Source organism: Sebastes umbrosus, chromosome 20 (genome assembly GCF_015220745.1).
Source record: "Sebastes umbrosus isolate fSebUmb1 chromosome 20, fSebUmb1.pri, whole genome shotgun sequence".
Lineage (NCBI taxonomy): Eukaryota > Metazoa > Chordata > Actinopteri > Perciformes > Sebastidae > Sebastes > Sebastes umbrosus.
Genome location: NC_051288.1, coordinates 15,603,219 through 15,630,002, shown reverse-complemented (window position 1 = coordinate 15,630,002; position 26,784 = coordinate 15,603,219). Strand labels below are relative to the sequence as shown.

At 40.9% G+C, this 26,784-nt stretch overlaps 2 protein-coding genes across 5 annotated transcripts in view; both read left to right on the top strand.

The window, feature by feature from the left end:
• LOC119479406 (dynamin binding protein) overlaps nt 1-19,960 on the top strand; it is a 54,830-nt gene extending 34,870 nt beyond the window's left edge. For 2 of the 4 annotated variants that reach the window (XM_037754954.1, XM_037754956.1), the window contains 13 exons: nt 10,959-11,167; nt 12,171-12,270; nt 12,624-12,771; nt 14,103-14,120; nt 15,480-15,679; nt 15,769-15,899; nt 15,998-16,102; nt 16,250-16,378; nt 16,481-16,816; nt 16,905-17,093; nt 17,181-17,379; nt 17,484-18,169; nt 18,910-19,960. In XM_037754954.1, the coding sequence (XP_037610882.1) occupies nt 10,959-11,167; nt 12,171-12,270; nt 12,624-12,771; nt 14,103-14,120; nt 15,480-15,679; nt 15,769-15,899; nt 15,998-16,102; nt 16,250-16,378; nt 16,481-16,816; nt 16,905-17,093; nt 17,181-17,379; nt 17,484-18,169; nt 18,910-19,095 (2,636 nt within the window). In that variant the 3' untranslated portion in view covers nt 19,096-19,960. The remainder of the gene's footprint in view (nt 1-10,958; nt 11,168-12,170; nt 12,271-12,623; nt 12,772-14,102; nt 14,121-15,479; nt 15,680-15,768; nt 15,900-15,997; nt 16,103-16,249; nt 16,379-16,480; nt 16,817-16,904; nt 17,094-17,180; nt 17,380-17,483; nt 18,170-18,909) is intronic. The other 2 variants (XM_037754953.1, XM_037754955.1) reach the window with 2 other exon arrangements.
• Nucleotides 19,961-20,641: 681 nt separating this feature from the next.
• Nucleotides 20,642-26,505, top strand: LOC119479256 (hyaluronan-binding protein 2-like). The gene is made up of 13 exons (XM_037754648.1): nt 20,642-20,791; nt 21,522-21,549; nt 21,646-21,741; nt 21,934-22,044; nt 22,767-22,883; nt 23,015-23,131; nt 23,226-23,397; nt 23,692-23,783; nt 23,861-24,125; nt 24,222-24,364; nt 24,482-24,619; nt 25,380-25,525; nt 25,618-26,505. Exons 1-13 carry the CDS (start codon nt 20,705-20,707, stop codon nt 25,774-25,776), a joined length of 1,671 nt encoding a protein of 556 aa, XP_037610576.1. The 5' UTR covers nt 20,642-20,704; the 3' UTR covers nt 25,777-26,505.
• Nucleotides 26,506-26,784: the final 279 nt, after the last annotated feature.

Here is a 26,784-nt window from a genome sequence, read left to right as displayed (position 1 = left end):
ACAACCTACGCATTTAACCAGGCATTTGACACTAACTTTCAACGCTATGTACACATTTCATTTGGTCTTCACCAGCCCCGGAGCGACGATGATATCACCTGTTAACACTGAGAATGGTTCAGAAGTGCAGTAGTATGTAAACACCAAAACAAACTAGTACTACATCAGAAAGTAGGTGTGTGTTCGAGTGTGTTCAAGTGTGTTTCATTGGGAATCGAAGAAGCACTCCTGACTCCCTTCATTGTGTCTGAGAAGAAGCAGGTGGCGCCCCATGAACCCTCCCCCAGTTACCTAGAAATCCACTCACACACACACGTGCACGGCCACACACACGCACAGAGTACACACCGGCCCCCACACACACACACACACACACACACATCTCAGGAGTCCAAGTATTAATCCCTAGCGTCAGCATGGTGAGTGGATGGCGGGGGTCTGTCTGGTGCCAGGCGGTGGTCGGCACTGGCCTGACTCCTTCACTGCAAGACCAGACTGATACTCAGTGTGTGTGTGTGTGTGAGGCTTATTTTAGAGATGACGCCATTTTTAAAAAACACACACACACATGCACGCTTGCTTCTGCAGTGTCTTGTCATCCTTTAATCTTGTTAAACTGTTTCAGCTCTGTCAGGGGGTTTGCCCCGAGTAAAGCATTTGATAGCACGGCTAAAAACATTAGGGCCATCTCGTCGCAGCGCTTATTGGGCTTATACGCTGCGACTCAGTGACATTGAGGTGATGGACGAGGCTTTAGAAGGACCTCAGGGGCATGTATAAGGGCCTTTGTTCTCAGTAATCCAGTTATTACTATAACTTTATGTGTGTGTGTTTGTATGTGCTGCAGGCTCACATATTGTACCAAAGAGGGCAATTTAATAAGCAAAATATGTTTTTTTTGAAGGAATAGATAGCGTAATCAGAAATATGTGTGTGTAAGTACAGTATGCACCTGGATTTCTGTTCATTGTTGCAGTTCTTAAACTTTTATACTGCTATATGTTTGAGCGTCTGTGTGTGAGTAATGTGTTGTTATCCAGCAGCGTATGCTCTGTAATCCTGTCGCTGCCATTGGTGGGTGGGCAGTGGTACGGGGGTCGGGCTGGGGGAGTTAGGAGTTAAGACAAGATCTCAGATCGTCTGACAGCATTGCTCTAAAAGACGTCTTATCTCACTGCTGGCAAGCAAAAAAGTCAGTTGGCAAAAAACGAATTAGCTCATTAGTCCAGAAGTCTGCATGAGTCAGTCAGTGGTGCTCACTCTTTTCCTTTTGGTTCATCCTCAGTCCTTAAATCATGTCTAATAATCATCCAAGTGTCATCTAGTTTTATTAGTTTAAGATTGTTAAAATGTCCCAACTCCAGTGCAATTAAATTTCATGAACATTTATTTGGTTCATGTTAATAAAGCTTATTACACGGCTTTGTGATTACTCGATTCTGATTGGTCAGTCACGGCTCTCAACGGTTTGTTATTGTTTTTATAACAGACCGTTGCTATGGACGCAGTTCTGAAGTCGGACTCAGGAGGACAATTTTTGTCAAATTATTGATTTCTTAAGTAAGTAGCCATGTAATAAGCGGGATAATGTACAGCCCATCTCCCTGAAGGGGTTTATTACACAACAATGACCAGCTCGCTGTGCATTACCCCTTACATCATATGAGCTCTTATACTCTCCATATTAAGTGTTGTCCAAAATTGAAAAGTTGAGCCCCGGGACTAGGAACCTTTTGAGGAACTCATTGCGTTTCGATCAGGGTCTAAATTTAGTTCCGGGGCCATTTTCTTGGGACTTTTTAACCCCAAAGAGGCCCCGGTCAGGGGGGTAGTACATTCTGAAAGTACAGGAACTTACGGGGTAGGGTTTGCTGGGATGACCATCACCATCAGAGCATTTCTTAGTTTCATAACATTAAAAGTAAAGTTAGGCTTTGCTGTCGGCTTCCCGAGAGAGAGACAGAGAGAAAAAGAGAGAGAGATTGAGCAAAGAGACAGACAGCGCGGCGATACGAATGAGAGAAAAAAAAAATAGTTATTTTCTGATTGTTTCACGGAGGTTACGTTCTAAAGCAGAAATAAATAACCACCAAATCCCCAACAGATGATTTACTGTGGAGAAAGATGCTCTTAGTTTCATTTTCAGGTCTTTAGACTGCGGTGGAAAAACAGACAACAATGGGCTGAAGGAACCTTTTTACTGGCACCTGCATACGTAACAAGACTGATGTTATCTGTACTTTTTCAGAGGGTAGGCCTATGAGAAAAGACAACTGATCTTTGACCTTGAGGACTTCCCCATCAGGACTAGTTTACTCTCGATAAGGCCGTGTTCATACAGCCAGCGTTCGAGATATATGATCATAACCAAAGTAATTACCTGAAATTTTCAGGACGTCACTACTAGGACAGTATATACTGTATATACTAATGACTGCACACTCCAGCGTACAGTATGTACGACAGAGAGACACTCTCTTCTGTACACTCGCTGCCTGTCAGATGAACGTGTTGTGCTTTTCATCAACTCATTCATCATTCCAGACGTTTCCTCTCAGGTTTGTGCTCCAAAGTCTCTACACTACACTCAGCACGCTTGTCAGTATTTGGTTGTTTGAATGTTAGTTTGCGGTAAAGACTACCACAGTTGTTATATTTGGTGTGCACTAACTGTCACAGTGGTTACAAGTGTTGATCTTGGCCATTGTGACATTAGCTTCGGGGACTAATTTATTTACATGCAGTGATTATTTTACTGTCATTGGTGGTGAAGTGGTAAAGACTCACTCTTATTAGTAGATAAGGGTGTCAATCTCAAACACTGGCTGCATGAACACAGACACTTATATCAATATCAATGCAGTATGTCCCCAACATTTACATTTCCAGTATCAGTTTATGTATATTGTTTTAAATTGGATAGTTATTAGGATTGTGATAATAAACCATCCTTATGCTCTTGTTTGAGGGTGTTTACATTAAGAAGCTTACTTTTTTTGTCTATATCAGTAATACATTAAAGGTGGTGATGTATTTTGAGGGATATATAGAAAGGCTACCGTGAGGTCAGTCATTGTGCAATGCTCAGAATAGATGAACTAAATTCTCTTGTTTACTTGTGGGAAAGCTTTTAAAGCCCTCCGGCAGATCTTTGTCTTTACTTGTCTTACAACTGGCAACATATTATGTCATCTCAAAGTCTCAAGGCAGTTTCTCACATTCACACAATATTTTCCCACACAGGCAGTAAAGGCAAAAGTCTCTGAGTCATCAGACTGTATGCAAAACTGAGAAAATGTAATATAATTTACCTTTTTTTCTTTTCATTTGGATCCATGAACATTTCAAAATGTTTTTTTTTACTATGTTGTTGCACCACAAAGCACCTGTGGGACCCAATAGAGCCGTTGTCCTCCCCTACAGCGTTTTGATTGAATAGGTCCCTCACTTAATGGCTTCGGTTCCTCCTAAAGCTCCTCTCTGCACATATGCAAAACTGATGGTCTCTTGAAGTAATTGGACATTGTTCAACATAGAAATGAGACGAAATGAGAAATTCCAAGGAAGCCAGAGATCACAGTCTTGGTCCCATTTACCATGCAGCTACTTATTTATTCAGCTTGTTAATTAGACTGCAGCCCGTATCCACCTGGAAACAACAAGAGTGGAGTGTCATGGTGTCCGATAGTAGACACTAAACACAGGATTAAATCCGGAGAAAATGTTACATGTATCAGCACACAACCTGCTTTTGTAACGACTGAATGGAGAGTTGTAATTACAAGCAGTTCCCAACAATAGTGCATAAAGGTTGCTGTGAGTTTTGGCCAGGAACAGGAATGTGACCTTTTGACATTTGACCCTAAAAAAGAGATAAACAGGATGGTATGTCACTGAATAAACTACCCTTTTTTTCAATTTCTAAGTGACCTTGTTTGGAGAAACAGCTGGTGGTACAAATCTGGACAAAAGGCTGAGGATTTAGCAAAAATAAAAGTGTGTTTAGTCAATTGGGTGATTCAAAAATATGCTCAAAATTTAGGATTTTGTTTGTTTCTGCAGGGAAATTAAATAAGTGCTGCCGCCTTCTCTAAAACACAAAGTTAATATTTGCTCTGCCTGTGCTGACATGGTTTTCTTAAACCAGTTACCAACGTCATGGGTTTTTAATAAACCTAATATTAATCACAAGTCACGGCTTGCAGGTCGTTAGGTAAATACAGTTGAAAATGTTGGCATTTTCTGGGAGCTTGTATGAACTTATTCTCATGTCCCAACTGAACACACACTCACACTCACTCAGAGTTTCCCATGTGATCATTTCAGCCACTCCCTGCTCTCCAAAAAACTTGGCTTGATATGAGGAGGGCCCCCGCTATTCGCGTTGCCATGGCGACTGTGCATTCTGCTGTGAACTTTGGAGCGGCACACACACAGCGCCGATTGTGTCTGACCTTAGAGCGCTCTGTGCAGGCCAAAACTTTTGACTTTGCACTGCTGTTAGTGGAGCACGCCCGACTACAGACCATGAATTCAGACAAGTGTTGTTCGAGAACAGGTTTTCCTGCAGTTGTGCAACACCTCTTCAAAAGATTGTCATTTTATATAAAAAGAAAGAATATTCTTGAGTTTACTTGGTTGGTTTTGTATTTATATAAAAGAGTTAAAAAAAATATCCTTTAGTGCAAGATAACTTTGGAGGATTGAGGGGAAGATATTGAATCTTTATTTTGATAGAATTGAGCCTGTCAGAAGAGGAGCCCGGTCAGGTGTCAGTAGACTGTGAAACATGAAACAGATCAATCACAGAACTGGACTTAGACTTCACTGGACTTGATCCATCCTACTCAGCATGACCACTAATAAATATTAAAGTAGCCAAATGGGAGTAAATGCAGTATAACAACTCAGAAATTATTGTTTCCATCAGAAAAGCAGCATTAAAATCTGAAGGAAGCATAAACAATGGATCCTTCCCTGTATTTCCACCACGAAAAGTTAATATCTGAAATATAACATTTCAATTAGATGACTTTTAACAAATAGATGAATTAAGCTCAGTAATGAATCTCATGTGACACCTGACTTGAGGCGTAAACATGTGAAGGATGGAAATCAACTTGTGCAGTCAGGATATATAGTTAACCACAGTAAAGACAGATCTAGCAACGTAAGTTTAAAAGAAGCTAATGTGGCATGTGTACAGCACCTAACAACATGAAAATTATCCCTATTCCATATGGATTACACGTCGGGTTTGAGTACGGTTGATGCTAGAATGGATGGTCCGGACGGACGCTTGCCCGATTCTTCCTATGCGTCTCCTATCTCCGGACCAATAGGCTATCCTAACTCTGACCATTCACCCCTCCGGACCATCCACTCTAGCATCAACTTTTGAGTATGTGGTGTGTAATAAAGTATACTCAAAGCAGACAGTATGCATACTAAACATGGTCAGTTTTTGAGTCTGCTGCCGATGAACTCTTCTCCCACAATGTATCCACAAAAATTAAGTGAATTGTTGGTGACAGCTCCAAAAACAAAAGCTATTGGTCTAAAATGGTTTCAACAAGGATGTTGATTGGTTCGTTTACTCACTGCTAACGCAGTATACTATGACAGTTAGTATGTAGTGTGTAGTATGGATGCGAAGCAGCATGTTGGAGCCAGACACCTGTTGATTCTAAGCAACAAGCAGCGATAGTCCAGCTCCAGGTTTTATTGTCTGCCAGAGTGGTCGTCCTCTCTGCTGTCTCTCTGTCTCTGTGTGTGTGTGTGTGTGTTTAATGATGGTGGGTTCCCATCCATTCTCATGGTAATTGGAGGTCTGGAATGGAGTTTCTGCAGCGGGACGCGCAGTCCTCTACAAGGCTCAGGAGGTGGACTTAAGATTGACAATGGACTATCGTAGAATGGATGTCGTTGTTTGAACCAGTATGTGTGTGTTTTTGTGTGTGTGTGGAGGCGGGGTGTGTGTGCTTGTTTTTGAAGTGGTTTGAAGAAAGTTGCGAGCAGCAGGTGGGTGAAGCCTCATCATCTTCTCTTTTCTCCCTCTTGCTCTCTTTTTGTCTGTGTACGAGGCAACGGACATATAGAGCCTGAGAGAGAATAAACATTTTAAGAAATATTCTCCCTAAAATTCACTGTTTGTTTTGTGTTTTTACAGCTGAGATTTAAGGGGCAAATCAAATCGTTTCAGTTATTTTAATATTCATTATAAAAGCATTGATAAGGGACTTTGTAATCATTAACATGCCATTCTTTGAGCTATTTTGTTGCGCCTGTCCAAAATTTTATCCCAGATGCACATTACACTAAATGTGTTTTTTCTGAATGTGATGCCGAATTAAAATTTGAATGAATATTATGATATTATATATTATGTCCCCCTATATCATTGCATGCATTAAAATCCAGACAAAGTGGTAAAACTGCCTCTTATTCTTAAGTTTAGGTCAAACCTGCAAAACAAACAAAAAAAGCAAGATTTCATACAAATAAGACAACACATATTAACCATAAATCATAGTGGGATTATGTGAATTCACCACAGCAACACTCCAGTCACTGTCTCACTAATCTTTGGGCACCTGTAAGCCATTAATTGTGACTGAGCTGTCCTTTGTTTGTGCCACCTGATATCCACTGATTTTGTTAAATCCTTGATGACCTGTGCTGATGTATCAGCTGTGACGGTGACATTACTCATACTGGCTGTCTGAAGACAGAAGGTGTGGTGCAGTGATTTTATAATGCCATTAAGAACACTCCCTGTGGTGGCTGCTGTGTATTTGTTTATCTATGAGCTTAGTTATGGACATGATTCATAAGGCGTAACACACGATGGCAATCAAGAACTGGTTCCATCTGAATACATTTTGAAATTGCCTCATTGCTGTGAAGCGTTCAGGCTCCTGTTTCCAAGAAGCGGGTTTACTGAGTTCTCCCAAATCTGGAAAAAGAGCTGGTTCAGGTTATACTCTGCAAAGGTATCCAGATGAAGCTGCTTGTTGGAAACAGGTGCCGCTCTACTATATTGATTCCACCTGTTGGTGCCTGTGCATTGCGAACAGTGACTTAAAGCTTAAAGAGACACACAATCTCTGAGTTTGTGTTCAAATGAGTCTTTGATAATGGAAGAAAATTAGATTTTTCCTAGTGCTAGTGCCATTATTAAAATCAGAGCCTGATGGGGAACCTTTAATAATCAGTTCTCATCCATATTACGGTTGGATAGGGAGATATTTAGTGAAGGCAGGGATCCAGTTCCTCTGCCTTCATTAGCCCATATAACCCACAATATTTCAAGAGATTACACAGGCAGTGTCTTTGTTTTATTTCTCCAAACTCTTTAATATGTGTAACCAGGTCAGCGCTTGAATGCAACTCATTTATTAACCCTTTCTGTGCAGACGCCCCTCAGCCCCCTGCAGAGTCATCAGCCCTGTTTTTCCTCTTCATCTGGATGTTTGCTCCCCATAAAGAGTCGATCATACAGCTACACCCATGTCACATCAGTTCTATAGTATGCATGTGTGTATAATACATACATGTACTGTATGTGTGCAAGGGTAATTGTACTGCTGTATGCTATAATGATCCTTTAATGATCTTATAATGAGCCGACATACACACCCAGTTCTATTTAAACATTGTTATTTTCTCCCCTGTAGAGTTTAAACATCACTCTTCTCAAACCTGTCGAATGTTTTCTAGTTAAGACAAGACTGAAAATGCTAGGGGTGTAAATTACAAGTTTCATCATGATACAATGTTATATTGATTCTTTGGACAATGATACAATATTTGCCGATATCACAAAGTCTGCCACGATACGATTACAATTCGATTCAGAGGCCTGCAATCGATATGAGACGATATCATTTAGCACAATCTGTTACATTTACGTATATCAACTTACAAAAAGCAACTAAGATATAATTTGACAATTTTATTACTAAGCTCTTCTAGTTATTTAAATGAAAAACTATCTACTCTTTTTAATTAAGAATAAATATAAAGTGGGAATTTCAAAATAAAGGTGTATCTTAAAGATGATGACATTAGATCGTTGAATAGATATATTGATCCAGATCGACGTATCGTTACACCCCTAGAAAATACAATAAATTGATTTTTTGTGTAATTACTTAGCAGTTGTCTTCCTATCAGATACAGTGGGTCCTCTATTGGTCGTCATATTGCAGATATTGAATTAGCACTCAACAGGTGTTTACAGTCGGACCACAGCTATACAGTAATGAATGAGCAGCTGATTAAAATCAAATGACAATGTATTAAACCTGATTGAGAGGAAAATTAACTGGCCTCAATTCAGCTCAGTGATTTTCTGACTTTACAGACTTGAAAAACATTCCCAACAGTCGTTATTGTGAATAATAATTCATAGAACACTTTGTTTCCTGATTAGAAAACCTTCTATGGCCTGATACCTGATATGCGGCTTTCAGCAGCAAGTTGTTGTTTGCTCTGATTTATTAGTCTCTGATTGTTGGCATCCAATCACAGGCGTGTGATTCAGTAGGTGCTAAGTAAACTGTATGTGGGTGACCCAGGCAGATCCGGTTCCACATGCTGATAGCGACATGTCACACCTTGTGGGCACCTGTGATTATGTGTTTGGCTAATTCATGTAATATAATACTTTCAAATTCAGTCGTCAGATGTAGAATTATTTGGCATAAAATTCTCATTCTTTAACTAATGAAAAGCAGCTCTGCTGTGCACTAGATTTGAAATGAATGAGGTGTATTGTACTTTAACCGTTTCAGTGCTCTTGCAAACACGTGCACACTGTCTGTGTACCCTCTTTATAATACTTCACAGAACAAAGAAAAGTGGAATTTCATAGAAGTAGGTCAAATTCTGGTCATGCTGGTTCACAGGTTGGTTCTGATGGAAAAGGCTGCGTATTTAACCCTGTGAAGTGGAGCACATGATGTAGTTGTGTGTGGAGGATCAAACATGTGAATGAGCCGATTGATTCCAATTAAACTCTGAGTCTTTTGTTTTCAGTCTCTCTTTGTATTGTGCTGCTGCCGTACCGTCTGACTTCTAAAAACCCCTATTAGTGAGCTACTTTCTCACCAGTGTAGCAGCAGCAGCAGCAGTGACGGATGCTGCAGGGAGATGTGGTGCAACGGTGAGAAAAGCTCCTTTGGGTCGAGCTTTAGCCAGGTCACGTGAAGAGAGAGAGAGGGATGAGGTCAGGGTGGGAGGGAGACAAAAGGCAGGTGGCCCAGAGGATCACTGTCGGGTCATAAAATATCATATTTTTGTTTGCATCAGAATGTAAAAAGCTTTGACGTTTTGCAAGTTTGATCTTAACTCGATACTCTCGTGAGAAGTGGTCATAAACCAAGCCGTGATGCTGCAGCAGTCTGGCTATGTGTACATGTAGCGTGCCCGTGTTTTCAAGTGCACGGGGTAATGAGGGTAAGCAGAGTTAACTCCATTAGCCTCTGACAGCATCTGCTCGAGGAGCGAGGAGGGTGACGTCACCCTCGTCTGTCAACACAACGCAGAACCTGTTGAATCTTCACCTGCTGAGATGTAACGGGAGCTACAGCAGGGTTTCCCCTCCGCTGATTTATTCATGGTGATTCCTCGAAATATCACACTCTGAACATGTTAATCCAATTTATAACGCAAAGTGACATCATCTGTGCTGCTTGTATTGTATGCACAGGTGTTTCTACTACTACTACTACTACTGTATCTTTTCATCCACAACACTTCAGTCAGGCTGCTAATTATCTATATTTTGTCAACAAATCCATGAGGAAACAGGTCATGAATCTATGCGCTCATATTTATGAAAGCCTAAATAGTTTCTTTAAACTGTAGCTTTTAGCAAACGTTACTTAAACTGGAGTAAATAGTGCATTTTGGGGGACTTTTTTAGTATATTCTAATGAGCCTGCATGTGACATAGTAACGCTCTGGTTATGCCTTCTGCAAGGACGGCCGCAAGGACACTTATTTCACAGTTTGTGGGTTAATAGATACTCCAGATACCCAAATGTATGTGCACAAGCACTGAAAAGTGAGTTTTTCATGATATGTCCCCTTTAAATAAACCACAATGCCAAATGTTCATGATAATGAAGGAACCCCTTCAGTGAGTCCAACAGTGTGGCTTATTTTATAGTTTTTGGATGACAATGTCAAAGGAATAAGCTCCGGCTTTGGATCTACAAACAATTCATTGTCAGTTTTCTTTTTGTGGGATTTGTTGCCAATAAGAAAAATAAGAATATCACCAGACATATCCTTTAACCTAACAGACTAATGTCTCCCTGAGTGATAAAAGATACAACATGTATCATCACTGTCTCCAGTACTGTTATCTCTGTTCCCTCAGTCCCCCTCTAACTGCCTCTTCTTTACTGTCTGCTCGGTCCCTGAGAGCCTGTACGTCTGTAGCTGCTGTCACAGGCCATTGTGCCGCACACAAAGAGCCTGAGTCCACTCCAGTTTTGGGTCCATTCATAAAGAGCATTGGTGCATGAACCAGGCTCTCCCTCCAGTCCCAGGCACCCCCAGAGATCAGTCCTCTGGGAGTGAGAGCAGAGACAACGATCAAAAGCTAGTCAGACAAGAGGAGGAGTGAAGGGTGGGCCGGGTGGGTGGGCGGGCAGGAGTATGTTTGGATACAATGAATGGAGACGTGGGCTGGGAACGTTTTTTCTGTTTCCCTTTTTGGACTTTGTCATCTTTAGAATCACCCCTTTGTGTTTTTTGCTGCAACAAGCTTTGTGTCTGTGCCAATTTCATGGCAATGAATGAGCAGAAATTGATACATTTATTAAAAGAAATTCATAGATTTGTATTTAACAAAAATATTACAATGATAAAAGAGAAGTTTGCCGTAAGATCAAGATCGATTTCAGTTTAGATGGAGCTAAATCTGTCTCCTCTCCTGTCCTCTCCAGAGATGACGCTCCTGTCGTCCCAACCCAAAACCCTGGACTCCACCCCGACCTCGGACTCCTCCCCTGCCGCCGGTACCGAGGATCCGGAGCTGAGGATGATGGAGAAGAGGGCAAAGGTCATCGAGGAGCTGCTGCAGACGGAGAAGGACTACATCAAAGACCTGCAGATGTGTGTCGAGGAGATCGTCGAGCCGCTGCAGAAGAAGCAGGTAAAGAGATGGAGACGTTGTGGAGGTGGAGTAAGAGCTTGGTAAAGGGATAGTTAAGGTGTTTTTGAAGTGGGGTTGTATGAGGTACTTATACATATTCAGTGTATTACCTAGAATATGTCAACCGCTTTACTTTATTGTCAGGCAGCCCTTTCCGATGGGGAACTGAACCGTTATCAATGCTCTCTTCAAAGCCACCAGACTCCATTGACAAAAACAGTAATTTTATCTGGCAGCACACAGGAGTTACGGTCTGCCGTCGCCTCGATCGGCTTCAGTTCCCCGTCGGAAAAGGCTGAAACATTTGTTTTCAATAAGGGCAAACATTTGCAAGGGATGGTTTCAGTTTCTTTCACTACAGAACAGAACACAGATGTTTGTTTTAACTGATTTATTTTTCACATATTTGGATTTTTAGGGTAGACTTCATATGAGGTGCCTGTGAAACATCATCCAGAGACAACAGGAGCAAAGAGAAAACATTAGAAAAATCATAATTTTAAGTCTTTTGAGACACGTTTTGATCAGGGATTTGACATTTACATGGAACATACCATTATTGACCTCTTTGTATACATGAATATACAGTTTGGTGTCTGACTGCCTGGACTCTGCTGCATTTACCCCCCCCTTGATCATCTAATCCTCAGCAATGGAAGATGAGAGCAACATTAAAAAATATCGTCTACATTACCACTGTCAGACTTTCACTTTTATTTCAGCATGCAGATCATCATTTTGTTAGTCATCTTATTTTTTTGTTGTACTTGAGTTGAGGAGACACTTGTGACCTGATACCTGGATCAGGTGTTTACATACCACAGCATCGTGGTTTCTATCTCCAGCTAGTAGAAACAGGTTTCTCAAACCTGGGATAAGTTTCTAAATTAAGACTATTGTGTTTTACATAAACAAAAACATAACAAGGATGCTCCAAAAAAGTGAACAGCACAGATTAACTTTTATCTCCGTTTTAAAACTTTCTATCTGCGTCTCCTAAAAGGTGAAGAATGTGGACTTTGACGGGCTCTTCGGCAACATCGGCTCTGTGATCGACCTGTCACAGCGCCTGTTTGAAACACTGCAGGACACCGACTCTATAGGTAAGAAGATTTTTGAAAGATGCATATCCTATGACGTGATTGTTTTACTGACAGTTGATCAGGTGACCTCTTTCTGCATGGCGTACTTTGTACTTTATTCACGTTTAAACCTGATCAGATTTTATTGGATTAAACTTTGAACGCATTTTGAAAAAAGCCACCATTAGAAGAAGTTGTTTTTTAATTCATACTTGAGTTTTGCCCCCAAATAAATTTATGTCTGTACCAACTTACCCAACTATTTTGTCTGCTTTGGTGTAATGTCTCATACAAGTAAAACATAACCTTCTCCTTCCTCTGTTACTTTTTTAAACGAACACATGACCTTACGTTTCTGCACCCTGTGCTCTCAGGAACGGTATTTCTGGGCTTCAAAGCTGAGCTGGAAGAGGTGTACAAGATCTACTGCCAGAACCACGACGATGCCATCTCTCTGCTGGAGAGCTACGAGAAGGACGAAAACATCCAGTGCCACGTGTTGGAGTGTCTGGAGAGACTCAGGTGAGAGACCGAGAGCAGGAAAATACGTCCGAAAAAAGGGGTCACTCACTAGTTTTAGATTTCAGCTTTGACCTGTGTGTTTCAATTTAAAAAAAACTTTTGCATTTGAGTGACCAAAGTATTGCATGTTGGTGTGTGTAAAAGCATGAAAACAAAGCAAGAGTGGCCACTAATACAAATATAAGTAAAACATTAACTGTAAAAGGTTGTTGATCATTTATTGTACGTAGAGTTCAGTCAGTGATAAAGTAATGGGAAAGTGTGTGATATGAAAACCTTTTCAAACTTTAACCCTGAATAGGTTTTTGCAGTAGATTAATAACTTTGAAATGGAGTCTGTAGACATTTAAGGCATTCCGATTTCCTGTCGTCACAGTATATGTTTTGAAAAAAGTCCCGTTGTTATGTTGTTACAGTAAGGTTAGTCACATGGGATTCATTTATGACGGGGTTTTTTTAGAGGACTTTGAACTTTAAGTTATGACAGAGACGTGCAGACGCAGTAAATCTTTAAACAGAAGTAGATAGATAGTAACTTTATTAATCCCGAGGGAAATTCAAGAGTCGTGTCTTTTCAGACTGAAACACTTAAAATCTGCCATTTTTCTGTGAAGACACCTCACTTCACTCCTGCTGTGAGCGCGCTAAGTGAACACTATGAGATGGAGCTGCTCCTCAGTAATGTGGAGCAGTCCAAAAATGTGCCCTGCCTGGTTTCACCTGCCTGGTTTCACCATCAGTGACTCAGCCATTTGAATTGACACTGCTGTAAAATAAAGTGTTTGAAGATAAACACAGACCGGAAGCTTTAGAAAAAAAAGGGCGCTGGTTCCAAGAAGAAGGCGTCTCCATGAACAAAAGGACAATGTACAGCTTGTGTGTGCACACCACCAATCCTTTGTTGACATAAAGTTGTTTTTAGTTTCTCTTGAAATACAGTTTTTCTAGTCATTTTAAAAGTTAATCAGTTAAGTTAATGTTGCCTTGTCAGGGAAATAATAGTCTTTTCTAAAGTGTGCGTGCGTCTGTTGCAGCCTACTGAGCTTTGAAAAGGTCATGCGTAGAAACTGCCAGGTTTTACTGCCACACTGGGCCTCTGTCCAGCTTTAAGAGAGAATTCACAAAACAAAACCATAACAACGGCAGGTGCTTGACCTTGCAAAGTAAAATCCTGGATTACGTTTCTGCATAATCCTCCTCTTGAGTTCTGCAGACTTTAAGCCTTGTGGAAAAAATTCAACATTCATGAAAGTTCTCACAGTTCATAACAGTAGGTTTATAAATCCTGTTTTTGTCATCTTTCTACCTCTTCCCATCCTTCCCTTCAACAGGGCCATATATCGCGAGTGGTAAGTCTCCACAACGAGTGTCGCCATGATTTCCAGCATGAGAATCATCTTGACCGCATGCCTTTTTGCTCACTAACCCCTCTGGAAATTACCTCTTTGTGTGTGTGTGTGACTCTAAACTCTAAAAGCATCTGTGCTGCCATTTCAGTTCCCTCCCCCCTGGGCTGAGATGAACTCATACTTTGCTGGTTGTGTTTGCTCGTGCATGTGAATACTGTATACTATGGTTGTGACGAGAAATATTCCTCCTCTTCTGTGGATAAGCAAAGTGGGAAACTCATCTAATGCCATCTTCTGGACTAAAACAGCAACAGCAATTTACAGTAACTGGTGTACTCAATATCATTTAAAAAAACATCAATTATAAGATGTTTTCTCTATATTATGAGAATATTGTAACATGTACGTCCTCTTTATGGAGAATAGAGAAAGTCCGGTAACCAAAAATCTACTTCTAACACATAAGGCTGATATAGATAATTTCATATCTCCATAATATAAATCACAATATAGCATGTTTTCTGGTAATTCAATAAATAAATAGTCTATATGAAATAACCACATGGTAAAGACTATTTTTGTAAATTAAATACTTGACTTAATTAAGAACTTTTGTGCAAAATGAACATAATAGTTCAAGTGAAATTATATAGAAAAAAAATTAATAAATATTTGCATCTATACACACTTTGTTTACAAGCATGCCCATAGTTTAATTTAACTTAGTTTGATCAGAGAAATTGGAGTAATGTGCTTGTTATTATCAATTTAGACGACGTAATTGTGTATCACGATATCTCGATATATGATTTCATCACGATATGAATCCATTGAAAGATGATAAATTATCATATTGAATTATCGCCCAGCCCTTTTTAACACCATAAACATGTGAAATGACATGTGAAAAATGTGTGTATTGACATGTTTTAATGTTTACTATAAATTGGCAAATAAGATTCCACAAATCAAACACCAATTTCTTATCCTTATTATGTCAATAGCAAGAAATCAAATCACATTTTGGCTGTAAACAACCAAATTATCCAGTTGAATGGGTTGCTAGTTGCTTAGTCCTCTAGATTGCATTAAAACTAAGCAAATCAATATTGTTTTTTCTGATTGTGCCTTCCCTGTTCTCTTATGTCTCCCATAAACTGTATTGCTCATCATCAGAATATATGAATATGTGATGATGGTTACATATCATTGGATCATGAAATCTATATGATATATAGAGACGTGTGTGTTATATGAACATGGGGACATAATTCAACAGGTGTAATAGTGGCTGACTGTGTGTGAGAGTCTCTCCCTCCAAACCAAACCCTATATCTCCTGTCTCTGTCATGTCTTCAGGGGGAAAACAAACTACATCAACCTGGGCTCTTTCTTAATCAAGCCGGTGCAGCGGGTGATGCGTTACCCGCTGCTGCTGATGGAGCTGCTGGGCGCCACGCCGGAGAGCCACCATGACCGGCCCCAGCTCACTGAGGCCCTGCTGGCCATCAAAGAGATCAACGTAAACATCAACGAGTACAAGCGCAGGAAGGACCTCGGTAAACCGCCCTTAAACTCTGCTGGTTTATCCGTAAAGTATTTATATCCAGTACAAAGTGTGAACTGTCTTCCCTCTGCTGCTCCACAGTGGTGAAATACAGGAAAGGCGACGAGGACACGTTCATTGACAAGATCTCCAAGCTGAGCATGCACTCCATTATTAAGAAATCCAACCGCGTCAGCAGCCACCTCAAACAGCTCACAGGGATCTCACCCCAGGTACATCACTGCTCTGAGCTAAGCTCTGAACCCAAGTGGAAGGTGTCCATGAAAACGTGCTGGTTCTGATCTCTTTGTCTTCTGTCTTTTTGTCTCAGATTAAAGATGAAGCGTTTGACGAGGCCGAGAAGAAGTTCAGGCTGCAGGAGAGACTCATCAAGTCTTTTATCAGGGACATTTCCTTGTACCTGCAACATATAAGGGTAAGAGCTTTTTACCACTATCACATGAAAAACCTATTTATAAACTTTTTTTTTTTTATAAATTGCTCTTACAAGTTTTATTCAGTTTCTGTTTTAGACTTGTGCACATATTATAATATTGTGTTTTTCCATTGCAACCTGTTGTAGGAATCAGCATCTGTAAAGGTCTTGGCAGCCATCAGTTTCTGTGACATCTACACGGAGCGCAGCGTCCTCGACCCCGAGCGCTTCCATAAAGCTCACCGCTGCATCAGCGACACGCAGTTCACACAGTTTGTAAGTCCTCTTCTTCTGTTTAGCCTCACTTAGTTGCTGTAAAAGCGTATTGGGTATGACCTCTGATTACATCACGTTATCTGTCCCTCATTCCCTGAGCAGAAGGAGCGCACGGAGGCCTTAGTCATCGACCCGCTCAACCAGCTCCTCCTCATGTTCGCCGGGCCGCACAAACTCATCCAGAAACGCTTCGACAAACTGCTGGACTACGACAACTGCAAGGAGCGCGCCGACCGCCTCAAGGACCGCCGCGTCCAGGACGAGCTGCAGGCGGCGCGCAACAACTACGAGGCGCTCAACGCCCAGCTTCTGGACGAGCTGCCCAAGTTCCACGGCGGGGCGGAGGATCTGTTTACTGGCTGCGTGAGGGCCTTCGCTCAATCCCAGAAGGACTTCATGAGGACGACGCTGGGGGAGCTGAAGCCCCTCCTACAGGCTGTGAGTAACTTTGATTATTCTTTTCATGAATATATGGAAATACTAATCCATTCTGTTATTAACTCAGACTCTTTACTTTCATCTCCAGTTTTCTAGTAAAGCTGGCACCGAGGGCAACCTGATCTCTAAGTTTCAAGACGAGTACGGTCGAGTTCTCCAACTTCTGCAGAGCTTCAGCTTCTGCCCGGAGAACCTTCCTCTGGCCACCTCCACGAAAAAGACCTTCGAGAAGAAGACTATGGAGAAGCAGACGTCGAAAAAGCAACTGCAGGCACCTGTGAGTGGAACCCCGTTTGTGCCATTTAATATATAATGCATGAGGAGTTCTTGATCTAACTGTGAGTCCTGTCCTCGTCGCTTTCAGCCCAACCACATCATGCAGACAGATGAGCACCGTGCAGGACTTCTGGTACGCTACGGTCCCGAGAAACTCTTCCAGGCAGAGAGAAACTTCAATGCGGCCCAGGATTTGGACGTCTCGATGCTGGAGGGAGACCTGGTGGGTGTCATCAAGCAGCAGGACCCCATGGGTAGCCACAACCGCTGGCTGATTGATACTGGAGGTAGGTCATTTGTACCACATGTTTTGATTTCTGAACCTGACATTAGGGAAAAAATGGTGCAGTAATATAATCTATTTCCTTCTCTTGCTTTTCTTCTCTTGCAGTTGGCAAGGGTTTTGTGTACAGCTCCTTCCTCAAACCCTACAACCCACGCAGGAGCCATTCAGACGTGTCCATCGAGAGCCAGTCGTCTAATGAGTCCGGCTACGGCGGCTCCTCGCCCGTTTTCTCCCGCCAAAACAGCAACAGCACGCTGACCTTTAACCAGGACACGGCCACCGTCAGCTTTTCCACGTCGCAGCCCCAAACTCAATCGTCGCCACACCCTTCGCTGGACTCCGCGTCATCTCGTAGGAGTCACCACAGAGACGTGCCTAACCTCGACTCCGCCAGTCAGAGCAACTCCATAAACTCCTCCCCCAGAAATCCCTCACACCGGAGGGAATACTCCGACCACCGAAACTCCTCCAGTCACAGAGACGCCGAGCCTTCTTACCGGCATTCAGGCAGAGACACGTACGACGCGAGTTATGGAAGTCCGAGCAGCCACAAGGAGACGTCAGACCTCTCGGAGACAGACTCTTATTCTTCACTCAGAAACAATCGGTCGCAGCGGTATGGACACACGGACAAAACCTACAGCTCATACCAGTGCAGAAATGGAGATAATGGTGGCCAGAAGAGGACCGCGTACTCTAGAGATGAGTACATCGAGCCGGAGCCGGAGCCAGAGCCAGAACTAGAACCAGAACCAGAACAAGAAGACGAGAGTGAAGTAGATGGTCATCAGGTGAGATTTAGTGGGACTGCTTTACAATACCAAAACAAGGGCAGGCAATTTTTTCAAGTCTTTAAAGTAACTATTGTTTTGAACTTCTATCTGACAAAAACAACTTATTTTTGATGGCATGAGTTTGTAGAAAAATGAAACAATCCTGGTAAAAATTGGTGCATTAGGGCCAAAAATATGCTTTAAAGAGGACCTACTATGCTTTTTTTCAGGTGCATACTTGTATTTGGGGTTTCTAGTAGAAACTGTTTACATGATTTAATGTTCAAAAAACGCTTTATTTTTCTCATACTAGCTGTGCTGCAGCATCTCTTTTCACCCTCTGTCTGAAACGCTCTGTTTGAGCTCCCATTCTGCTCTGACTGGTCAACTGACCCACTCTGTTGTGATTGGTCAACCAACCAAAACTCCGCTCCAGCTCCGCTCTAACTTGTTTTGTTTGAAGGCGTGCCAAATTAGCCGCTAGGCAAGGTGTGTTACTTAGTGACATCACCACGTTACAGAAGAAAAGGCGGGAGTTCAAGCAAGGCGTTTCAGGCAGTTCAGGAGCAGTGTTTCTGTGGGGCAGAGTAACTCCCTCTGGTGTGGACTTTGGGCTTTGTAACTTTGCAGAGCTTTTACATGTACAAAAAACTATACAACACACTAAAGGAAAGGGAAAGAGCACAATTGGTCCTTTTTAATACTTCTTTTAAAATTGAAAAAAAAACTAACGATGACATTATTTTTATTTATTTCAGATTTACTACGCTCTCTACTCCTTCGATGCCCGCTGTGCCAACGAACTGACCATCTCAGCCAATCAGCGGCTGCGGATACTGGAGTTCAAGGACATGAACGGCAACAGTGACTGGTGGCTGGGGGAGGCAGAAGGCCGCCAAGGCTACGTGCCTTCCAACTACATCCGCAAATCAGAATACACATGAACAATAGTTTCATCCTGAGACTGTACTTGGACCTGAAGGAGGCTCACTCTGCGAGCAGACAGAACAAAAAGACAAACAAAGCGTTTTGATCTGTTGTGAGAAGGACTGACTATTGTTGCTCCTAAAAGTTAGCATTATATGCCTATATTTATAGACTTTTTATATTATTTTTACTTACTGGAAGCTGCACCCGACTCCCTTTTTGTTTCCAGTGAAAAACCTGTGAATTGCACCAGATAGTTTTTGCCATAATCTCCGGTGCTGAAGACAATGAATTGTATGTTTAAGAGAACAGCGTTGGGAGATTGCAATGGAAATGTGAATGTTTTGGGTGCCTCTAAACAAACACCAAGTGGTATGCAGACGGACTGACCTAAACACTGTGTTAACGACTCTTTTTTTCCTGCATGTGGTTTATTACATCACTAGAATCAATATTAGATGCATCTATACCATACTGATCAACAAATCAAGGTTTGAGGCACTTATGATGATGATTATCCACCGGTTGCAAGTGTTGAAGTGTCTGTGGAGCCAGGATCAAACAGAATTTGGAGTGTTGTATGAAATTAATACGGAGTATTTTAATTAAATCCAAGGACAAAGTTGAATGACATACATGGTTTACAAACACTCCCCTTGTCAATAACCTGAATACACTCTTAACTGGGTTGACACTGTGCAAACAGGTGATGACCCAGTTTCCCTGTAAGAGGAGGTGAACCAACAGGGAGAGAGAAGTCTGATCTCCACATACTCCCTATGTACATTATATATATAGTGCTGTTTATTGAAAATATGCTATTGCACCCACTGTAAAGTGATCACTGTTTGAATAAAAAACAGCTCAGCTGATAAATCATGACAACGTCTGAGAGAATTCTTTTGTTTGTTTTTCCTCTGTTGTGGGAGATCTGTGTCAGTACTGTGTCGGGTTTTAGGGTTATGTAATCTGCCATCAGTAGACACCACAAAGAGACTTTTCAAATCACTTTCTACTGTTTTACTATGCAACAATAATGCACATTTTTACAATAACAAAAATCGTTCCTAGAGGTGTTCAACTGTGATACATATGAGACAGCAAAATGGGAATTTGCAAGAATGTATAAAGTGCAATACTGAGTAATTGTATTTTGCATATTGCAATTGTAAACCAGATATTTGTAATAAAATTCTGCTTGCTTTAGCAAAAGCATATCCCCTCTTACATATTGAGAAACACTCAGTAATATCTACAAAAACAAACCTGATGACTACAAACTATTTACTAAAGATTTCAGGGATACATTTTCACAGTGCATTTTAAAAAAACACACCAACTGTGACAAGAGTGCAGTCTAGCATCAGCCTCTTGGTATTCTTTTAATATTCTTTTATGTTTAATGAGAGCTACTTGCTTAACTGCTTTTACTTGTGAGGACCTCAGAGATAAAAGGTCAAAGGTCAAAAAACACAAAGTATTGAATCATATGTAACTCCTGTGAAATCAATGCAACATCCTAATGATTAACAGGTGGGTGGAGAGTTCGGGGGTCTCCATGTCAGTGAGGGGTTATTTAGGACTGTCTGAGCAAAAACCAAACCATAGACTTGCACTGGTCCCATCATGGTCAGGGTCTGCACCAACATGGTGTGCTTAATAGCTTTACTCTCTGCACTGTGTGCACTCACTGTGCTCGGACAGGACTTGTATGTGAGTATGCATGTAGTATTGGATAGGATGTATTTAGTTGGTCTAAAACAGGGGTCAGCAACCTGCAGCTCCGGAGCCACATGCGGCTCTTTAGCTCCTCTCCAGTGGCTCCCTGTGGATTTTTTAAAAAGATTAGTGGAAATGAATAACTGTGTTTTTGTTTACATTTTCATTTTTATTTATTATTTATTTATTGTAGGTCTACGGTACGACAGAGTATTAGGGCCACATTGAGGAAAAAAAATAAATCTGAGATTTCGAGAATAAAGTTGCAATATTATGAGAATAAAGTCAGAAGTTTACGAGAAAAAAAGTTGTAGTATTATGAGAATAAAGTCATAATATTAGTATAAATATATATATATATGTATAGTAGTATAGTAATAGTAATTTTACTTTTTTTTTTCTCGTTAAGTTCGGACTTTATTCTCGTTATATTACGTCTTTTTCTCGTAAAGTTATGACTTTATTCTAGCAATTTGACTTTTTTTCTCGTAAAGTTGTGACTTTATTCTCGAAATCTCAGATTTGTTATTCCCTCAATGTGGCCCCTACCTTGCCCCTGCAAATGTTTTTTCTTTTTTGCCTAAAATGGCTCTTTTGATAGTAAAGGTTGCTGACCCCTGGTCTAAAACATACAATCTAAGCTTTTATTGATATTTTGGGAGAGATACAAAACTTAAACGGAGTCAACTTGATAAATAATTCATATATTTTGATTTTGCTGCAGGTAATCACAGAAACAGATGACACTGGAGGTAAAAACACTTTCATATTGATTTTGCAGAAAACTAAAAATTGACTTTATGAGTGTTTCATGACTGGAATAATGGATTTTGCTCTTTTCCTCACAGCTTATGAGTATTATTATGATTATACCACCGACAGCCCTGCAGAAGATTTGGATCTGGCTCTAGATGACTGGTTGTATGAACTCATGGATGTCACAGGTAAATCACCTGTTGGTGGTTTCATTTATATGCTGAACGCATGCAACAGTTTAACTTAGGTATCGCCTCTGTCTCAAGATGTATTGATCGAGACGTCCTCTGATTGCAGATATAATCAATTGCACTCTGCTCTTTGTGGTAACATGTGAGCTCTTTATATCAACAAGCATGTGTTTTTCTGTCTTCATATAGACGAGTGTGATCCAAACCCGTGTTTGAACGGAGGCAGCTGTGACCAAGCTGCTGACGGGAGCTTCAGATGTTTTTGTCCTGAGCCTTACTCGGGGAAGAAGTGTCAGACAGGTAGGACTGAGATCTGAGCCTTAATTATAATATTTAATGTTTCTTAATTGAAGGCTAAACTAATACATTCTGAGATTAAAAGTGAAAGCTGCATGGAGCATAATGATTTCACAGGTTTTACTTTTTTTCTCCCTGCATTTTGTTTCAACTTTCCAATTAAAGCTACTGTGTAGGAAAAATTATGACTTTGGCGTCCCCCAGTGCTAGTAACAAAAAGACAGATGTTAGCAATAAAAATTACACACATAGTAGCTTTAATAAACAAAATTGCATTTAAATATAGTTTTAAGCTTGATTTTATTGATTTATTTATTTTCACCTTTGCAAAGATAGTTCTCAAGCTGTGTGCGGTATATTCTTATGAGCCTGGATGTGACATAGGAAGGATAACCAAATCTGAATGGCTTGTTGAATTACACATTTTTTTCACCGTTTGTGGGCTGGTAGGCACTTCAGATACCCAAATGTTTGTGTATAATCACTGAAAAAGTTTTTTTTTTTTTTTATAATATGTCCCCTTTAATACAAATGTTAAAGCAGAAAATCAGCACATAACATAAAATCACATTACAGAAAACAAAGGTATATGCAGAAGGTTGACAAACAGATTAAAAGCCAACCAAATGAGAGCAGACAATACCAGCATGCAGTATGATGGCAGGTCTGTAAGTCAAAATCAAATGTAAACTAAATCAAATGAATGCATCATGTGTGTTTTTCAGTGAAAGATGTTTGCAAGAACGTGAATTGTGGCCGTGGAAGCTGTGTCGTCACATCTGCTGCTCCATTCTACAAGTGCAAGTGCAAACATCCGTACAAACCACCCAACTGTAACAAAGGTCTGTTTTTATAGAAGTCATTGTAGCATCATGCTATTGATTTTGTTTTCTCATTATATTACACAAGTCCTTTTGCATGGAGTCCTTTTACACTGATCATCACACGCTGATGTTCTTGTCTGCATTCACAGCTTCTCCCTGCAGGCCCAACCCCTGTCAGAACGGAGGCTCTTGCATGAAGGGTCCAAAACGCTCCTCCTTCCAGTGTTCCTGCCCTCATGGGTACAGTGGGACGTTCTGCGAAGTTGGTAAATACATTTCTCTCACTGGCCTAAACTGAATTACACACCTTGAAACCAACTTTCATCCTGTAAAATCCATTTTTAAACATTTTTTTTCCAGCACCAAATGACTGTTACCAAGAGGACGGAGAGTTTTACCGCGGCATGGTGAGTGTAACCGTTGAAGGGGAAGAGTGTCTGGACTGGAACTCCTATTTCATCCTGCAGAAAGGAGGAGATCCCTTCAAAGAGTACGCAGGCTTCGATGGAATTGGACCACACAATTACTGCAGGTGAGGAGTCGTCTTGTGTAAATATTGCTTATGTGCTTGCTGTAGACATTACAATATTTGTCTGTGTGCATACAGTACTTGTGAGGCACATATGTACTCAAACAAAACTTGATGAGCTTTCTCAGTAGTAAATCTCAGTCAATACATCTTTATAAATGTTTTACAGAGTAAGTAATGGGCTGTTAAATGCATAAATAATAACTTTTGGTTTGCCAGGTTGTAACTTTAAAAGAAAAGTATAAATGTAATGGCTTTGAGTTTTTTAATACTCGTTTTAAAATCTGTGTATTCAAGGAACCCTGATGGGGATGATCAGCCCTGGTGCTTCATTAACAACAATGGCAAACTGAAGTGGAACCTTTGTAAAGTTAGGAAATGTTCTGGAGGTAAAAACACACACAAACACAGAGAGAGAGAAAGATCCTGGCCTCCACAATTCTCATCTTGATTTTCCATCCCTCAGCTCCAGCCACCCCTCCGACCATCCATGAAACAGATCCGACTCCAGCCAAGCCGGACGTCACTGCCGCTGCCCAGTTCTCCCAGTGTGGGAGGCCGCAGCCCGGCCGCTCGGCCCGGATCTTCGGAGGGAAGAAGTCTCTCCCTGGGGCTCATCCATGGCAGGTTTCCCTGCAGACCAGAACCAAAGGCTCCTCCGAGCCCTTCGGCCACATCTGTGGAGGCATCCTCCTCGAGTCCTGCCGGGTGCTCACTGCTGCACACTGCATGTAAGCTTCAGAGTTGTTGTGGTGCATAGAAGCAGTGTCAAGCAGTGTGGATTATTGAACATGGACACATGTAACTCTCTTGGTGTGTTTGTCCAGTAAAAGCGGAGTGGAAATGCAAGTGGTGCTGGGAGGAGTGGACATAGAGAAGGATGAAACATACGATCAGGTCATCCCTGTGGAGAAGGCCATCGTGCATGAGGAATACAAGGAGAGCCCCTTTGCTCTTCATAATGATGTTGGTGAGGTGCAAAGATATTCACTTTATTATTCAGCTAAATGTCATTAATCCTGAGTCTCCACTTAAAAATGGAATTTAAATGTACTGATACAATGCACTTTATGCTTCTCCTGTGCAGCCATGCTTCAGCTGAAAGTCACGGACAGACCGTACTGTGCCAAAGAAACCCGCTTTGTGAAGACGGCCTGTCTGCCAAACCAGCCCTTCAGCAGCGGGACGGAGTGTGTGATCTCAGGATGGGGCGTGACTGAAACACGTAAGGATCATTTGAATCTGCTCTAGACACAGTCATAACACAACGATCAGTATGAGTTAATGGGGTCAGTGGTTGTAAATGGTGGTTGGTATTTAGTCAAAACGAATTTAAGTATATTTGATTTGAAATAAATCAACTGAATTAAGCAGAATATGTCGTTTTAAGAACATAAAAAAACAAAAGACAATAGCTAAATTATGAGATTACATCAATAAAATGGAAAATATTTTGAACTTTGGCAGCTCATGGATATTCATCCAATTCACCTAGGCCCATATCACGCATTTACATCGGAAAACAGGGTAACGTATTTCTGCTTGGCCATTTCAAAGTATGTCTATTATTAATACTTTATTTATGGAGTTTTCTTTCACAAACTGAAGACAATGAAGAAACAGACTGTATTATTGAACTGTTTGAAAACAAATTACTGCAAAAAATATTAGTAAATTAGATACTAAACAGCCACAAGAGCAAAATAAAAGTCTGCTTCACAGAGTCCTTTAAATATTTACATAATATTGCATCATATTTAGTTTATTACTGAATAATATGATTGTAAACATTGTGAACATGAAGTTTTTGTCAACCTTCATATGACAAAATGAAGCACTTTATGAATATGAACTGTAGCAATCAAGCAGAACATGTGGGAAATGTACATGGAAACAAAATTGCAGCAGAGTACGCCAACAATATTGACATAAAAGTTGCATTACAGTCTGTTTGATGCTACTGTCTGTCTATCTGTCGGTCTCAGAGAAGTACGGTACCAACCAGCTGCTGGATGCTCGTGTCCTCCTGATCTCTCAGGACAAATGCAAAGCTCCTCATGTTTACGGGGACTCTCTGGACGACAGCATGTTCTGTGCAGGCAACATGAAAGGAGGTGTTGACTCCTGCCAGGTCTGTGAGAGTTGGGATTTCTTATATTATATATTCTTACAATAGTATTAATGAGAATAAAAAATGATAAAGCTTCCTCTCTGTCCCTGCAGGGAGACTCTGGCGGCCCTCTGGTGTGTGAGCGTAATGGGACCCACTATGTTGTTGGTGTAGTGAGCTGGGGCGACGGCTGCGGCAAGAAGTACAAGCCTGGTGTCTACGCCAACGTCGGCAGATTTGTTGACTGGATCGCTTCTCATTTACTCTCATAGGAATGCATGTGGCCATACTGTACTGTATATGCTGCCACATGACTTGTTGTAGCAATAATACACTTTCCTTTTGTAAAAATTAAGTTAGGATCAGAGAAGGTTTGTCAAAGCTATCACTCCATGCCCAGAGTGTCAAACTTCTGACACATTACCTCATATGTTTTAGTGTTTTAACTCCTATACCTCACTGTGGTGGTACTGATTCAGATTTAATCTGATTGGGAAGAAGCCTGAGAACCAGTTCCCAACCACATAATGCAGAAATACTTACTCACAAGTGCCTTCACAATGTAAAATCCTTAATGATAATGAAAAAATGCCTCTTTGATAAGGAAATGTGTATAGAGGGGGTTTCAATGAAAATAAACCAATAAAACAATATAACAAAATAAAGTCACGTGTTTTTAATACCCCAGCTCAAGTTTCCGAATGCTCAAAATTACCCTCAAAAAGAAAAGTTAATACAGCAAAGAAGCATCAAAAGGGCCATCATTTTGATCAAATCCCGTAGTTGCAGGGTAGATTATTCTTAATGTGTCAGTTCTTAAATGTTTTTTGTGAATTTGTCTTTAGATTCTATTGATTGTGCCTGTGAAGGATTCACATGAGACCTCTATGTCGTCAGTGAGTAGGTCTAAGTTCCTCCTCAAATTTATTCACATCCTTTTTCCATATTCTGTGAGAGTATTTCTTCATGTCTAGTTGATAAATAAACCTGTTTTTTCATTAGTTTCCTTGCAATAAGTGTCATACTGTGGTCTGTCGACACCAGAGAGTTCTCTCAGGCTTATTAGTGAAGATTAAATCAATTTCTGTTTTTGAGGTATTTGTTATTTACTTGGAGAAACAATCTTCACAATGGTGTTTTTTAATATTCACTCCAGCTAGATTTCAGAGTGCTCAAAATCACCCTCAAACAGAGAAGTAAGAGACAGCAAAGAAGTCTGAAAAGAGTTTCTGGCTGAATCTGCTAACATGAGGTCTGCATTAAGTCAATGAAGGATCAAA